Source organism: Aquila chrysaetos, chromosome 19, assembly GCF_900496995.4.
Source record: "Aquila chrysaetos chrysaetos chromosome 19, bAquChr1.4, whole genome shotgun sequence".
Lineage (NCBI taxonomy): Eukaryota > Metazoa > Chordata > Aves > Accipitriformes > Accipitridae > Aquila > Aquila chrysaetos.
Window position 1 is genome coordinate 2,371,383 of NC_044022.1, and position 17,650 is coordinate 2,389,032.

At 36.6% G+C, this 17,650-nt stretch overlaps 1 protein-coding gene across 15 annotated transcripts in view; it reads right to left on the reverse strand.

The window, feature by feature from the left end:
• NBEA (neurobeachin) overlaps nt 1-17,650 on the reverse strand; it is a 514,437-nt gene that overhangs the window by 388,405 nt on the left and 108,382 nt on the right. For all 15 annotated transcript variants that reach the window (XM_030042222.1, XM_030042221.1, XM_030042209.1 and 12 more), the window contains exons 6-7: nt 7,887-8,013; nt 3,318-3,437 (exon numbers count right to left, since the gene is read on the reverse strand). In XM_030042222.1, the coding sequence (XP_029898082.1) occupies nt 3,318-3,437; nt 7,887-8,013 (247 nt within the window). The remainder of the gene's footprint in view (nt 1-3,317; nt 3,438-7,886; nt 8,014-17,650) is intronic.

Consider the following 17,650-nt stretch of genomic DNA (forward strand, 5'->3'; position numbering starts at 1 on the left):
TGGAAACAAGGATCAGGCCTCACTTTTTGAGCTGAATCCGCAAACCAGTAGAAACTCCATTAGGAAGCCTGCTTTTTCATTTTGCTTGGTTGCAGAGTTTTACCCTAAGAAAAACTTCTGTCAGTCTGGAGAATGGAATCAAATATGGTGAACTGCTACAGGAACTGATCTAGGTGGGTAAGCTGGTGAAAAGGAAATGGGGACTCTGTCTAAAGAGTTAGCGGGAAGTCAAAGATCTGGAGCTCAGCTTTGCAATGAGGTGAGGTAAGAAGTATCCAGGATTTTATCTCTGATTTATCCTCCTTTTGACCAAATACCTCTTCTGATTTTTTTTCCCTTGGAATTTCTGAATTTTTTTATAATTTTTTCGGACAAAACTAAAAAAACTTCTGAAAAAAAACTACATCCAAATTGATTCACAAAGTCATATCCAGGATGCACAGTGCAAAAGATGGGCTATGAGACCACTTTGACTACTGGTAAATCTAACGATGAAACTTCCGAACAATTTTCTGAGATACACATTCCTGCCTATTACAAGGGTATTTTCCTGGATTCTTCTAGTTATCATTAATTGTATAGCAACCATTGTAGCTCTTGATGGATTCTGAGTTTTACATATAATTACATTCTAGGTCTCTTAACCTGTAGTAATTTCCAGTTCTGCTTTTTTCATTCTGACCAGATTACACTTTCCCATTGTCCAGTGCTTCACTCTGGATTAGGTGTTTCCATTATTTTTAATTGGAGAGGAGGGCTAACTCCTGATATTCTGGTAATTTTTATTCACTGCTGTTCCAGATGCCAAGCAATCTGTAAACCTGATTGATTGATTGATTTAAAAATCAGCACCCAATACTCATAGCTCATTTGGTCTTCCTCCAACTATCTCACATTTCCACAGCTTTAAACCTGACGGACACCAACTGATCCAAGTTTGTTTCTCTATTTCTGTACATCCCCGGTAGTATGTCATTAATGACCCTAAGATGAGGTGACTGACAGATCTGCTTCATTCAGTGTCTTGGTCCAAATCCTCCTATTTTATTTACATAGAAAATTAAACTCTTGGGACTTATGGACCTTAGGCTAAGGAGCCTACGTCCGCACTCCTCTTATTTTCCTTTTTATGCCTTTTACACAGTTGCATTCATACATCTTTCCTGACTTTCTCCTACTTTCTATTCTATTTCCTGCTTCTGATATAACAGATTTTTGTTATTAAAAAATAGAGAGCTAATGATAACTAGCGTCTTTCATAACTTAGTCTATTCTCCAGCAGAGAAAGTAAAATCTTAGCAGAAACTTAAAAGACTTATCTCAAAACATCTAAAGCTTGGTAAACCAATCCCACCTTAAGAAAAGGTTGTACTTCTGTTACGTGAAAAAATAAAAAGGAATACTATGACGCAAATATGAACAGAAGGAGCAGCTCTTCCTGCTAAGCATTTATCATTCAGGATTACAGATCCCCACACCATATAACTAGTAACTCAGCCCAGATCCTCTGAGACCTCAGCTGGCTTTTCAATCAGCACATTCTCACCTATCACAAAAATGTTTATATTACCAAGGAGAAACCATGCTCTGCAAGAACTGAAAGGCTTCCTTTTTCTTGCAAGTAGAAATGCTAACAAGAAAACAAAGAATGATGATCAGAAGCTTTGGCAAGCAGAGCCCTCCTACTTTAATTAACATGTAATATTTAAACTCTCCCTTTCAAATCCAACTTTGCCTCTAGAATTTAGCAGAAGACAGTTAATTTCCTTAAGTGCAAAAGAGCTTCCTTATCCTGTACAGGCAGTCAGAAAGAATTGAGAATTATATTATAAATAAGAAATAAGAAAAGCGTAGCAAGCTGATGAACCAAGCACCTCTGAAAGTCTAGCACAGCTTTGGCTGAAGGCAAAGCACAAGAGAATAATTTTGCCTGCCTTCCCCATCCGAAACTTTGGCCCAGAAAAAGTGCCTATTTTCTGCATCATTAGGTGTAGAGTCTCAAACCTTCCAAAGTAGAAGGTACAAAAAGAGAGAAAAAAAAATTTTGAAACCTATATAGATTTCATTAAAAGAATTTAAATATAAAAAAATATGGAAACAGATGCATTTCCTGTAAGCATATGCTGTTAATTTGAACTCGGTCCAATTAATACATACAGGTGTATTCACAGGTATACATGCAATCTTCTCCAGGTAAACATGACTGTTTTCTGCCTGTGGGACAAGCAGATGAAAGATCACTGTGTCTTTGCTCTGAGCTGACTAATGCTATGCAACTGTATGTCTCTCAATATCTTTTAAATGGTTTGGATGGCCAATAAGGCAGGACATCTCTCTCTAAAAGTTTACTATCCAAGAAACTTGCTCAGCATTTCAGGGATGAATTTTTGTAGCAGTTAATTTGTAATTGCTAACAATATTAATTAAATATTAATACCTTAACTCTTAGCACAGCATTTTTAATATTAGTCAACTGCCTATTTACTAATGTCAAGTCAAACAATAAAAGGCAAATTATACTTGTTACTGGGAGACAGACATAAGACTTCACACTTTGCTTAATTCTACATCTTGACACTTCTCCATGCTTCTGTTTTCTGGCTTTTACTTTTTGCCTCTCTATCTAACTTGTGGGTTTAAAACTGTAAACTCTGCACAGAAGAAACGATCTCTTACTATGCTTATACGGTGCTTAAAACAATATTACTCTGCAGTACAGGCTACTCAGTTCTACTGCAATTAAAAAACCTACTTAAAATCTAATGTTCAGTAACACAAAAAGCACAGAAATCTTTTAACCATTAACAAGTATCTCCTTTTTGAATCCAACACAGAACTTAATGTGATACAAAAATGAGTACTTTTGTATACATTGGCAGCATGCACAGTCATTTGGCAGAATCAATCAGTTTTTCTTAAGGACTTTTCTCAAGCTAAATCTGTAACTCTACCACATTTTCCTATGGAAAAAGCTAAGCATTCATCCATTGCTATCAGTGTCCTCTATACGGTATCACATACTAAAAACTTCAGCTATAACAGTCTCTCCAAACAAAATCTCTGAAAATGTCATTAAAATAGATATGCAAAATACAACCAAAAACCCCTCCAATATTCTAAAAAAATATTAATATATGAAAACAATAATATTACATTTTATTAAGTACATAACTAAGGAAGATAGATTAAAGGAGAAAGTTAAAAAAAGATAGAGAATTTGCAAAGATCTAGAGAAAACAAACATAGTACTTTTTTTTCCTGTTCCAATTTACTTTAAAATGAAAAGCTATGAGAAAGGAAACAAAATAAAAGCTTACATCATTCGTGTTAACATGCCAGGCCATGTCACCATAGGATACCAGCTGACCATTCACATAACATCGTATTTCACTGTTTCTCCATCGATTGTAGATGTGTACAATGCTTATCATGTACCACTGGAAAGACATGGAAAATCAGTATAGAGTGGCAGTTTTTGTGCTATAAAACATAAAGTTAATGAATGGCATTAAAAATAAGTGACCAGCCTCGTAAAGTTATACAAACAGATGAATCCTTGCAAACTCGTAAAGTTAAAAGTCAAGTCAGTGGAACTTCAAGTCCAGTCAGTAGAACCACACCTAAATGTAATGCTATACCTACCTGCATCCCTTTATGGGATTAGAGCCAAAAATGCATAAATACAATTAAAAAGTTGAACACACTTCCATTCCTGAAAGTGTAATTTAATTTAAACACTACACGCTGTAACACAAAACACAACTGAGTTCTGACGGGAAATCCAGTTCTATGTGCACTTACCTTAACAAATTCATATCACATATCTCTGCCTTTTCATCATAGCTCTCTGTCAGATATTATTAAATCAAAGAAAAAAATTTACAACAGCAAATTTTACAGCCCAGTTTAAGATGTCATCCTGATCGCTTCATATGATTTTCTTCCTCTATTCTTTACCATTCCACCAATTTTTGGACAACTGTCATATCATTAAAAATGCATTATATAATCAAACAGAGAAAGCACAGTGAAATGCTTCCAAGTACAACTATGGTGATCTTTCAAAGAATCTGTTCAACAGGAACCATTATGTCCATGATGAGTAAGTTCAAGAAGAAAACCTTAAGTTTCCTTTAAAACCAAACCTTTAAACTCATCTAAGACCAAGAATGGAGATTTAACCTTTAAGATCTGCAAATCAACTCATACTTAACTATAATGGGTATCTGTATTATTTCAAAATATATACAAATCAGATGGAAATGGACATACTGGAGAAAGTCCAGAAAGGGCCACAAAGATGATGAAGTGATTGAAGCCTCTGACACATCAGGAGAGGCTGAGATATCATAGAATCATAGAATCATTTAGGTTGGAAAAGACCTTCAAGATCATCGAGACCAACCGTCAACCATGCCCACTAAACCATGTTCTGGAGTACCCCATCTACTCGCTTTTTGAATACCTCCAGGGATGGTCACTCAACCGCTTCCCTGGGCAGCCTGTTCCAATGCTTGACAACCCTTTCAGTAAAGAAATTTTTCCTAATATCTAACCTAAATCTCCCTTGCCTCAACTTGAGGCCGTTTCCTCTTTTCCTACCTCCAGCCACCTGACAGAAGAGACCAGCACCCACCTCGCTACACCCTCCTTTCAGGTGGTTGTAGAGAGCGATAACGTCTCCCCTCAGCCTCCTCTTCTCCAGGCTAAACAACCCCAGCTCCCTCAGCCGCTCCTCACAAGACTTGTGCTCCAGACCCCTCACCAGCTTGGTTGCCCTTCTCTGGACACGCTCCAGCACCTCCATGTCTTTCCTGCAGTGAGGGGCCCACAACTGAACACAGGACTCGAGGTGCGGCCTCACCAGTGCCCAGTACAGGGGACGGTCACTGCCCTGCTCCTGCCGGCCACGCCATTTCTGACAGAGGCCAGGATGCCGTTGGCCTTCTTGGCCACCTGGGCACGCTGCTGGCTCACATTCAGCCGGCTGTCGACCAGCACCCCCAGGTCCTTTTCTGCCGGGCAGCTTTCCAGCTGCTCTTCCCCAAGCCTGTAGCGCTGCGTGGGGTTGTTGTGACCCAAGTGCAGGAGCTGGCACTTGGCCTTGTTGAACCTCATAGAATTGGCCTCGGCCCATTGATCCAGCCTGTCCAGATCCCTCTGTACAGCCTTCCTGCCCTCCAGCAGATCAACATTCCTTCCCAACTTGGTGTCATCTGCAAACTTACTGAGGGTGCACTCGATCCCCTCATCCAAATCATCAATAAAGATATTAAACAGAACTGTTATAGCAAGACCATACCTCTCTGCTACAACAAGAGCTTCCTTAGGTAGTACTCAAAGACAATTGAGATAAACAGCCTGTCAATATTTTACACTGCTGAAATCTTTCAAGCTTAATCACCTATTGCTGAGTAAGTCATATTCCTACTCCATAGCACAGTACAATCAGAGAGATGAGGCATCACACACTAAGTGTTTCCAAAATGTGGAACTTATTTCAGTCTGTACTACAATTAGTAAAGGTGTTCAGGATTAGAAACACCAAACAAAAAGCTGTTTGCTTTTGACTGCAGTGCTTTCCTGTTTATACTTTTACAAGGACTGATACTGAGGCTGGAACTCAAGGAGTGAAAATTACTGGGGGTTATTAATACACAAAAATTTCACTTTGGAGTCCCAAAAAGAAGTATAGACATATTAAACACAACACTGCCAAAGCTAGTTTAACTCTGTTGAGATGTCAATCTATTATACTACACCCATGTTTTCTATTTGGGGATATGATGATCAAATTTCTCCTTGTATTTTTATAAATACTTGCTTTTATAATGTTGTTAAAATAGACTAATTAAAACCTAAAGTAACCACTTAACACATCTTAAAGTTTTAAATTAAGATTACCTATTATTCTGTGAATGGTGTCATATAACATAGTTAACAGTGCGAAGATCTTCACATGAACATACTATCTTTCTGGTCTGCGTGCATAAAGCTTTTGACCAGGTGGCTTGAATATATAATTTTACTGTCATTGAAGAAAAAAATTTTAAAAAACATTATTCAGAAGTTTAATGAGGATGATGTTTCTGGCAAAAGCTATTGCTGAAATGTCTATGTAACCAAATGGCTAGAAAATAGTGTATCTGATGACAAAAATCACACTTCTCAAGTCAGCATTTGGACAGCAAGCTGCTTTGTAAATGGGTACACATTTTTCGAATACATATCTACACATTCAATGCTTGCACAGTGGAACCAATGTAATACCTAAATAACATGAAAATCAAGCTACATGTTAAACAGGGTATGTTTCGACTTATTAGAGCCAGGAATTGTATTTGACAGGTTTTCTTTCCTCCATTATGTGTTATGTACCTTCTCACATACATGTACACACAAGTTACTAATGGAAAAAATACATCATATGAAACCATTTGTAAATATATTCTGGAAGATTTATTTCAAATACTTTCTACATCTGACATAAGACCCAAAGTGTATGAAGCATGATCTTTGAGAAATATGGCATGAGAAAAAAAGGCATGAAAGTTATATTTGGACATACTTCAGCAGATCAGCAGATCACAATTTGAAACTGATATTCATATAATGAGATATACATGTACTAGTATTTCAGAATTAACTGTTTTAAGTAGAATAGCAAGAGCTAAAATGTTCCAGGGATGGCATGAAGGAAACTAGTCTTTCATAATAAAAATTATCAAAAGAATACCTTGCTAAAATATGAAAGACTGCTTTTTCATCAAGAAGAAATGATCAGCTAGATCCCAAAAGCTAGTTATCAATAACATAATCCAAAAGTTAACAATTCCATTTGTTCCTAGGTTGAGTGTTTATCAGTAGCATCAGACGTGCTACTTCAGAAGAAAACTGAACTGTCGTCAAAAGTCTTTTCTGGCTATAAAATTAAATAAAAATTGCAAAACAGAACTGATTCATTTCAATACACTCAGCAGATATGTGTTTATAAGGCTTTATACATCCCTGAGTAATATGCTAGAAAAAGACATTACTATGTTTTAAAAAAACACAAATGACCTCAAAGCTACACGACAGAATTAGAATTGGTGATTTCGAATCACAAATACATACCAAGAAAAATAGTAGAACATAAAGCTGATGAGTGTACAATGGCACTCCCTCCCTAAGAGATTTGTTTCTCAAAACAAAACAAGCCCTGAAATTCAATATACAAATTCTAAGACCATAAAAAAAGAAATGAGCATCACAGCAAAATATATACAAGGCTGCTATCAATGACAAACACATAATGCTTGCTGTACGGAAAAGTCAATTCTTCAGTCAACTAACTGCAATATTGAAGCCAGCAGAATGATTGTTCTCCTAGGACTACTAGGCATACGGTAGAAATGAACACTATTATGATCTGGAGAAATAATCAAGATTTACTATGAAAAATGAGAAATCCCAAACCACCACTGATATAGAAGAAAGTTCAGAGCCTTATATCCCCCAGCAACAGATAATGAAACTCTAGCACTGCCAGCAAAATTGTTCCAGACGTTGGCACCAAAGTTACTAAGTACACAATGTTCAAAAATAGAATGATGACCTTTTAAACATAAAATACAAGCATTTTATAAATAGTCAAAATTCTTCTCTATCTGAAGTTAATTAAGCAGTATTTTTAAAAACAAGTTGACTTTATAGAAGTGTTACTTTATAAATTATTACATTTTTATTGAATTGATTCTGGTCTGTAACTGATTATCAAAGAAGCTACTTATAAATTTGAAATTAATAGTAACACTATGGCACTAAAGGGATTTTAGCCCTTCATCCCAGAAGCACTTTGTCACATTTTCAATGTTTTTCTTTATCATAAATACCACTTTGCTTACCTTGCGTGGCTGAAAGTCATACTTCACACAGTGCTGGAAACCTTTGCCTTTTGACTTCAGTGATGTAACTATTAAGCAGTTGCCAACAAAATGAGCAGAATACCCAACACCTTTGCTAGTGCGGAAACTGAAAAGAAAGAATTATTAATGAAATTGGAAAAAGGGGAATTATTGTGTAATAAAAAGGTCCAAATATTACTTTAAATTGCCATGAGAAAGAAAAGAAAATAGTACCTGGAACGGTGAACTTAATTTCCTTTATATCTTCTCTCCCCACCATTTTTTGGGGTGGGGAGCTACTAACCTTCATCACTAACTTTATTCCAGGCTACATTCTGAAAATCAGTACTTTTTTTTTTTCTTTACAAAAATCCAAGATGGTAAATATTGTACCTTTCAGGTTTTTCCCTCAGTTTCCTAATTCATCATCATTCAAAATAACATATCTGATTTAAGCTGCAAAGAAAAATCCATCACAGAACAAATGTGAGATACCTTGCAATTTTATGGGGTTCGGAGAACAGTGTGGCCGGTATGACTTACAAATTTGGATTCAAGGTAATTACTATGCACAAGAATTATTTCTGTTTCGAGACTTATGATTTAGTTAGGTTAATGATCTATGAAATTTTAATCATCTGAGTTGTGGATTTATTTTCATTTGTCAAATTGATAAAGGACTACAATTTTAACAAAGTATGTTTAGTAAAAGTTTCCAGCTTTCTTGTGACAAATATCATGAAGACAGATAATGCAGAAAGCTCAGACATTTCTCTACTTATATTTGAAATCAAAATCATTGTAAAAAGAAATTCTGGACTTCTTAAAAAAAAACATTTTGCAAAGGTAGCCGGTGGAAATTCATGAATGATGTTATAGAGAGCATTTTTAAAAAGGGAAGTCCTTATCCACAGCTATGTCACTTATTCCCTTCTGAAAAGCTAAGTACAATAATGAGAAGTCTGCTATCATTAATATGGAGCTCACTTTGTAAAGCTTTTAGTCTTTCTTTTTTTTTTTTTTTTCTTTAAACTCGTTACCAATCAGGTTATGAAAATAACCAATGGCTGAAACACAAGGTCTAAATGGTATACTTCATCCATAAATTCTGAAATGAAGCTTTGCAGTATAAGAAGAAAAAGACACTACTAATTTTGAATACTTGTATATACTCCTGTAGCCCACTAATTAACACTTTCTCAGTTCCTTAATGCAGGTGACTTACAAAAATAATTTCGTATTATTACAATAATGATGTTTTAAATTGTTTCATTGTTGTAACATTTTCATCAAACACTTTAACTAGGTTTTTCCTAGTAACATTAAGAGGTGAAAGGCACAGGCAAATACTAAGTTCAGATTTCATCTTACTTAATTGCTGCTGAAATTCTACATCTCTTTCATCTACCCTGCTACACAAATACAATCTTGATTTTAATATGAAAAAAAATTGCATAGTTATAGATCTAATTCCATCTTCAGAAGCTTACAGTTAAATCTGTATGTGTATATTACTGAAGGAGAGAATCAGATTTTCCTCTTTTCTCACTGTCAAAAATATAGCTGATAAACCATGACCTTCTGAAAATAATAAACACGTTACAAGACAGGTGGTGTGACTAGACCCTGAGGTGGTCAGAGCTCAGATGTTCTTCTCCTGTGAGGGAATTTTTAAAGGAGGTTGTGGTTTAACCCCAGCCAGCAACCAAGCACCACGCAGCCGCTCACTCACTGCCCCCCCACCCAGTGGGATGGGGGAGAAAATCGGGAAAAAGAAGCAAAACTCGTGGGTTGAGATAAGAACAGTTTAATAGAACAGAAAAGAAGAAACGAATAATGATAATGATAACACTAATAAAATGACAACAGCAATAATGAAAGGATTGGACTGTACAAACGATGCGCAGTGCAATTGCTCACCACCCGCCGACCGGCACCCAGCTAGTCCCCCGAGCGGCGATTCCCCGCCCCCACTTCCCAGTTCCTATACTAGATGGGACGTCATATGGTATGGAATACCCTGTTGGCCAGTTTGGGTCAGGTGCCCTGGCTGTGTCCTGTGCCAACTTCTTGTGCCCCTCCAGCTTTCTCGCTGGCTGGGCATGAGAAGCTGAAAAATCCTTGACATTAGTCTAAACACTACTAGCAGCAACTGAAAACATCAGTGTTATCAACATTCTTCACATACTGAACTCAAAACATAGCACCGTACCAGCTACTAGGAAGACAGTTAACTCTATTCCAGCTGAAACTAGGACAGAGGTCAAAAAGAGGAATTGAAATTCTCAAACTCTAGAAAGCCACTTTTGTTACAATTAATTAGAATACTTGTATTAAATGTGGAAAACAGAGTGATAAGGCTAAACAGAACAGGAGTAGTAACATCTATAGACGACTCTTCTCCACCCTAACGGGTCCTTGCACAGAGGTCCTTACTTCCAGTCTTGATTTCAGTCATCTTAAGAGTTGCAGCATAATATGCCTCATGATCTCTGATCATCTGTTGTCCCTGAAACATGCCTTGGTTTGCTCTTTCCCTTTAGCAACTTGTTAAGGTGCTGCAGAAGCTTTATTTTCCCAAATTCAGGCTGTGGTTTCCTCATTCTTCTTTCTACCTCTATACGTCGTACACAATTCTCTCTCCCCTCAAGCTGCTGCACTGGAAAGGATCATTATTCCCTGCCACAGCCCTTTGTACAGACTTCCACACAACCCTCCTTGCCAAAAAAGGGCACACGCTTTAATAAACCTAAAAAATCCTCTTTAAATAAACCTAAGATATAATCTAAGAATGAAGAGAAAAATTATATACTGTCCATCACCACTGACCTCAACAGTGAAGACAATTTATAACACTGCCATTCCCCTGCGTCTTTTGAAGACTATTTTTAACCTGGATCATTTCAATGATCTGGCTTCCATAATGACCCCATAGGCAGCTATACCCCACAACAAAAGGAACAGTGAACAGCCTCACAGGACAGTATTACTCATATATCTATATAACCTACATTACCCATATAGACAAATAACATGCACGACCACAGTACTGAATTTTGTACAATAACATGAAGGTTAAAAACGTTAAAATACAGCTTTTACAGTAAGAGCAGCTGAGTGTGTTGTGGGATACTTTGAAACTTTCATTTACCTCCTTGGGGCTTTATGCCATTCAAAGAACTTTGCGCCCGGTAGTTGCATCTCTCACAATGCCAAATTTGTTTCTCAGCAACACGTCATCTCTACAAGCTAAAATAGTTTTGGCTAACAGAATCCTATTCTGAAGGATATTGAAAAAAATACACAGATTCACTACGTTCTGACATATGGTGTACTATTATTTGATTAGAGATGTCAAATATTTTTTTTTAAATTACCAACAGCCAATCATTGTAAATACCATCATGTTTTCACCTGATAAAACATTATTAAAATTGTGTAAAATGCATCCTACCACTTTGAACAGGAGCTAGTAAGCATTTTGTTATACACTGAGAACACTCCGTAAAAAAAAAAAAAAAAAAAAAAAAAAGAATGGTTGGTTCTTGAAGAAATGCCTACACCTTTACAATTTTTCCCTTTTGTAACCCCCAGTTACTGGGCTGATTTTGCCACCATTATGGTCAAACCAGGCTGTTCCTGAAATTTTAATCACTGAATTGCCCTTACACGTGTAACTTCCTGGAGTTCAGCATATGAAGACAAGAAAGCAATGAAATGATGAAAAAATAGCTCATTTCTTAGCAGGACTCTTCTCTTCATCTTGGAATAGAACAAATGATTTTCTGACCATGAAGCTTAGCCAAGATTTTACTTTTTTTTCTGCCCAAACGAATTAGCATTCTAATACAACAGTAGCTGAGAAACTGAGAGCTCAAATATATTCTCTGTTTACCTCAACATTATAATATACAGATTATGTTAATCTTCACATTTTATTTCTTGCCAAAGGTAAAGTATGCTAGGACTGGTCTTTAGGATACTGCACAGAAATTCTCTTACCAATTACCTACACATGCAGAACTTGCCACATCCAAAAATGAAATGCACAGAGACAACAAGAGCAGTACTGTCAACACCCATATGGTTTTATGAGCCTTTAACTACCTCCCATAGCAGCTGGTATACAATTTTACTACAGATCGTTCATAAACCCCTTATAGTTATGTTTCATTTCAGCAAGTTTCTCAAAGCAGCTACTGGATGTTATTACACTTCAATAGCAGGTAAGCATTCTTCCATCCACTGGTGAAACTGTTTAGTGATTCCAGTTTCTTTAGCTTAGGATTTTATGAGCAATTTAACATACGATCATAGTACTGAGATTGAGAAGATATTAATTCATTCTTGCCTGAAGAAAAAAAAGATTCTCTTTTCTACTAACTTCAGAATTCCATTATGTACTTTTGCATCTGTTCTGCATTATCTCTATTATTATTAGCTCTAGAGAAGGACTGAAAAGTCTACACGGCTTGCTTTGTGGCTTTTTTGGGGAGGGGGTGCGTTTGGTTTTTTTTTCCTTGTCCCTACACATCAGTAAATATAAAATTTAGAATGCTCTTTCAGAAGTTTTAGCCATTCTTCCATTAAATGGTTGTGGAAGCACTTGGATGTTTTAAGGACAAAACCAACAATTATGACAATCCAGCCTCAGTTCACCCTCTAATTCTTTTACAGAGCCCAATACACAATTTGAAAGAAAGCATGTCTTAAAAAAAAAAAAAACAAACCCCCAAAAAAACCCAAAACAAAACACAAAAAACCCCACCAAAACCCCAATCTTATAGCTGGATTGATTTTATCGAATTCCAGGCCTTGCTTAGAAGTAATGTCACCCCATGTCCTTTTTTAGCAGAAACAATTATAGAGATTTAGAGGATGGAGACCTCCCAGTTGACTGCAGTTAAGGTTAGCCCGAAATTCCTAAATTTACACTTTCTTTATGACAAAGAATCTACATCTCATTTTTGAGGAAACTTTTCCAATGATCTATTAAACTGTGATTATTATTATATACCGTGTCTTATTATAACTGTGATAGTTAAAGTGACCACAGTATCGTGTGTCTAAAAATTTGGCGTCTCCTATTTCGCTGTCTACCCACTGGAACTCAGATTAAACAATCCATCAAAATGAGATTTTGCATGAATTCTGAAAACAGAAGTCAAGAGCATCCTTGTTTCATCACTTCTTATTTTTTTCTTGGAAGGTTTCATTATAAAATGTGTTTTCCAGTGCACAGTTCACTCTAGAGTGTTCTCTGAATAGTACCAATTTTTTCCACAGTCTCTTAGAAGAAGTAGCAATCCTTAACTGTAAATGGCATTCCAGTAATGCTTTTGCCAAGATTTCAGGAAGTGATCACATCACTTTTACTCTCTTCTCTGTTCAGACTATTCTTGAAAAGAACACATTAGCTCTTCCAGCTAGAGCAATGAAAAAGCAGTTTATGGTCAGTTGGTTACCTACAATAACCCTTAACATCCTTCTGTAATTACTGCTTTCTAACATGGAACTACTAATTCCATAAGCATGGCACCCATTATTCACTGCCAGGCACATGACGTTGGTTTGCTTATACTAAAATTTGTGCTATAGAATTCTGAATCTTACCATTTGAACTTGACTGTTCTGCAACAAAGCTTTCTCCTTACTGTTATTTATAATCCATGCAAATGTCAAAGACTTCTAATTTTCTTCCAGGATTGTCACACTCATTTTGTAATTGGTAAGAAAGCTACAATATGGTCCAATAGAAAAGTATTAATAGACGGTCACTTAGCAGCTGCTCAACATCATCCTCAGAGATAATTAAAATTATTTAAAAAAAACCCAACGAACAAATTGGCTTACATTTGTTGAAGCAGCACTTAGCATTTAGCTAATTACAGAACAGTAGCAGTTTTCCCTCACATCTGGCAAATATGAAAGCATTTCTTTGCTTCCCTTCTCCATTTTTAAGCATCAGTTTTCACATCATGGTCAAGCTGATGTAATGGCTCTCTCCCATCAGAAAGGCCTCTGGCCACTTCTTTCTGCGCTGATTTAAAGCCTGGATCACACCTAAGAAGATGATTGGGAATAGCACGCATGGATTTACAAATTGAAAATCATCCTCAATCAAACCAATAACCTTCTACAATGAGACAACTGGCTTGGAGGACGCAGACGAAAGCTGTGGATGTTTATCCTGACTTTCTAGCAAGACCTTTCAACACTGTAATGACCTCAAAGACAAACTAATGAAGAATGTGCTACATAAATGGATGGTGAGGTGGTCTGAAAACTAACTGAACGGCTGGGCTAAAAGCATTGTCATCAGTGGTATGAGTCCAGTTGGAGGCCAGTTACTATTGGAGTACCCCAGGGGTCAATACTGGGACAAATCTTGTTCAGCTCCTTCATTAATAACCTGAATGGTGAGACAGAGTGCACCTTCAGCAAGCTTACAGATGATACAGCATTGGAAGGAGTAGCTGATATACCAGAAAAGTGTGCAGTCATTCAGCAGGTTGGAGAAACAGGCCAACAAGAATCTCACAAAGATCAACAAAGAAAAATGCAGTCCTGCCTCTGAGGAGGAACTGCCCCAAGCACCAGTATATGCTGGGTACCGACCAGCTGGAAATCAGCTTCGCAGAAAGGGACCTGGGGGCGTGGGTGGCCAGTAAGTTGACCGTGGGCCAGTAATTCACCCTCGTGGCAAAGGCAGCCAGCGGTACCCTGAGCTGCGTTAGGAAAAGCATTGCCAGCAGGTTGAGGGAGGGGATCCTTCCCCTGCCCTCAACACTGCAGAGACCACATCTGGAGTACTGCGTCCAGTTCTGGGCTGCACAGTACAAGGAAGACGTGGACATACTGGACTGAGTCCAGAAAAGGACCGAATGATCAAAGCCTCTGACGCATGAGAAGAGGCTGAGATATGGGACTGTTTAGCCTGGAGAAGAGAAGACGAGTATAATTACCCGATGGGTGGGGAGTAAAGAAGACTGAGCCAGAGACTTCTCAGTGATACTCGCTGAAAGGACAAGACGCAACGGACTCAAACTGAAACCGATAAACTTTTTCATTGCGAGGGTGGTCAAAGACTGGTACAGGTCTCCTGATGAGGATGCAATGTCTCCGTTTGTGAAGATATTAAAAAACCCTGACTGGAGAAGGTCCTGCGGAACCCGTTCTAGCTGACGTTTCTTTCAGAACCTCTCTTTCAAATCAGAGTCCTCTTTGAAGTTGTGTATGCTACTAAGTTATTGCTTTCAAAATAAAGATTGTTTAAAAGACAGATGACTTTTAAGAAGAAACTATGAAGAAAGAGTTAATGTATATGCCACATTTTTCACCTAGTTCAACAGAAAGATATTACATGCCGAAAAAGCACATTGAAAGAAAATAAATCTTTGCTTTGGTATATTTCTCTTGGTGGTGGTTGCGTGTGACTCGACCTTTCATGTAGCCAAGTTAAAATCTGCATAAAGAAGTTTACATGGATGACTTAGTTGGAATATTTTTCTTGGTTTTAATTATTAATTATGGCTTGGTTTAAGACACTATATAAAAATGACAAGTATTTGCATTGTTCCTAATTTCCTTCTGAATTTGGCATATTCAGTTTCTCTTATGTGTATTTACATTTACACAGCCTCAATTTTGGCAATTGATTTCTGTGAGACTGACTTCTTTCTGCGGCTCATATGAAGCACTTGCAAAGTTCCACCTTGTTAGTCACAGAAATTTTATTTCCCACTCTTGATAAATACTTTCCTTTTACATATATTCCTTAACAAGGTAACATAAGAAAGTGAGACACTGAACTATAATTAAAGATTTGCGCTTGCAAGTGTGTGTGTGTGTGTGTGTGTGAGATACGTCGTCATTCATTCAGCACGGATATGCCCAAAGATTACTTAAGAGTCTGCGTGTGCAGCAAAATACCTATGCTTACTAGAGAGGTTATCATTTATGCACTACAATAAGAGAGTGGAAACTCCGTATGTTTGGGGGCTATACTTTCCAGGTTTCCAAGCTGCAACAACAAAATATAAAAGAGATTATTTTGGCATGTTCCGGGTTATGAAAACAGAAAAAACATGAAAACAAAGAAAAGCACACATCAACCATGGGGAAAGATAAACTCAGAAAAAAAATATTTTCTTACTCTGCTAGACTCTTTATGCTAATCAATCTAATAAACAGATATCGTATTAAGTTACTTACTATAGGTAAATCATACTGTCAGTAGACATTTTTAAGCAAACATGGAAATGTTATGGTTGTACCTAATAAGAAGTATGTTAATAAAAAATTATATTCTTTAGAGTATAATGTTAAGGTGAGACCTAGAATTCTTTTGAAGGAAGAAATTCAGGTTTCTTTGATAACTCGAAGGACAGCTTTGTGGGGTTTATTCATTGACATGTTCAAAACCAACCACTCTAATTAAGGAAAAATCTGTTTATTAAAGACAGATGTCTGAGTATACAAGGCAGTTATTCTAATTATTCTAAGCTATACCACTTCTTTGTAGCAAAGTGTATATAGGCTAGAGGAAAGGTCTAAATCAATATACTTAAAAATGGAACCAGAATTAAATTCCCTCTGACACAGACAAATATGAAGTATCCATAAATATCCAGGAAAGCTTAACACGGAGAATTTTAAACTATTTCAGTGCAAAAAATATGTTAAAAAGCATGCTCAAAAATCTTAGAATTCAGTAAGAATTGTAATCACATCATAATAAACATCAGAACTACCTCACAGCAAAAAACATGTATAAAAAAAAATAAATAATCAAACATCTGAAGTTATTCTAACCTAATGCCATTGCTGCTTCTGTATTATATTGGAATCAGAAGGAATCATATTCATCATTCAGGCTAAAGGTTGTTCTACACTATTAACCATAAGAAAAGCAGCATACATCAGAGGCTCTGCAACTTTGGAGTATGCTTTTCCTGTTCTGAGGCAATAACAAATTCTCAAATCAAATACACCACCTAAAGCTGCCAATTCTGAAACGTAAATTCTGGCTGAGAAAGAAATGATCATGTTAAATTCCTGTATGCATGTTCTATCCTATAATTGCATTTGTTATTGTCCTTGACAGACTGAAAAAATAAATAAAATATAGATCATACTAATAAACATAGCTATACCCAACAGCTTGAAAAAATCGCCATAGTAAAATAACTATAGCACTTAGCAGAAAATGGACATATGGAAAAGCATTATCCCAGATGGTAATTTAGAGAAAAATGTATTATTTTTTTTCTTCAGAATAAACCTAAGTTATTTTTAATCAGATATTTGTTCCATAAAAAATATGAATTATTTTCGTTTTCCAAGTAAACGCACAGTAAGATTTTTATGTATTGATAGTACAAGTACCTTCCTGAGACCACATTTGCTGGTCCTCTCCTCAGCTGATACTAAAAACTTCTGCTCTTTAGACTACCTGGAATCGCTACAAAGTGAGAAACATTACTTTTGGTTACTTCCCTCCTTGTGCTACTCCTGTTTTCCTGAGCTGCTAAAGCTTGACAAGCTGTCTACACAGCTGATATACAGTTTTTAAAAATATGAGAACAGGTAAGCTTACTAAATAGCAAATACATAAAGAATGAAGTACTGAAGAAATTACCAGCATGTTCTGACACAACAGAAGGTTCCTTATTTTCCTCATTCCTTTTTTTCTTCAACTAAGACAACCATACTTGATCAGATATATAATTAATTTCTGAAGTGAAAAAACTTTTTTCATGATT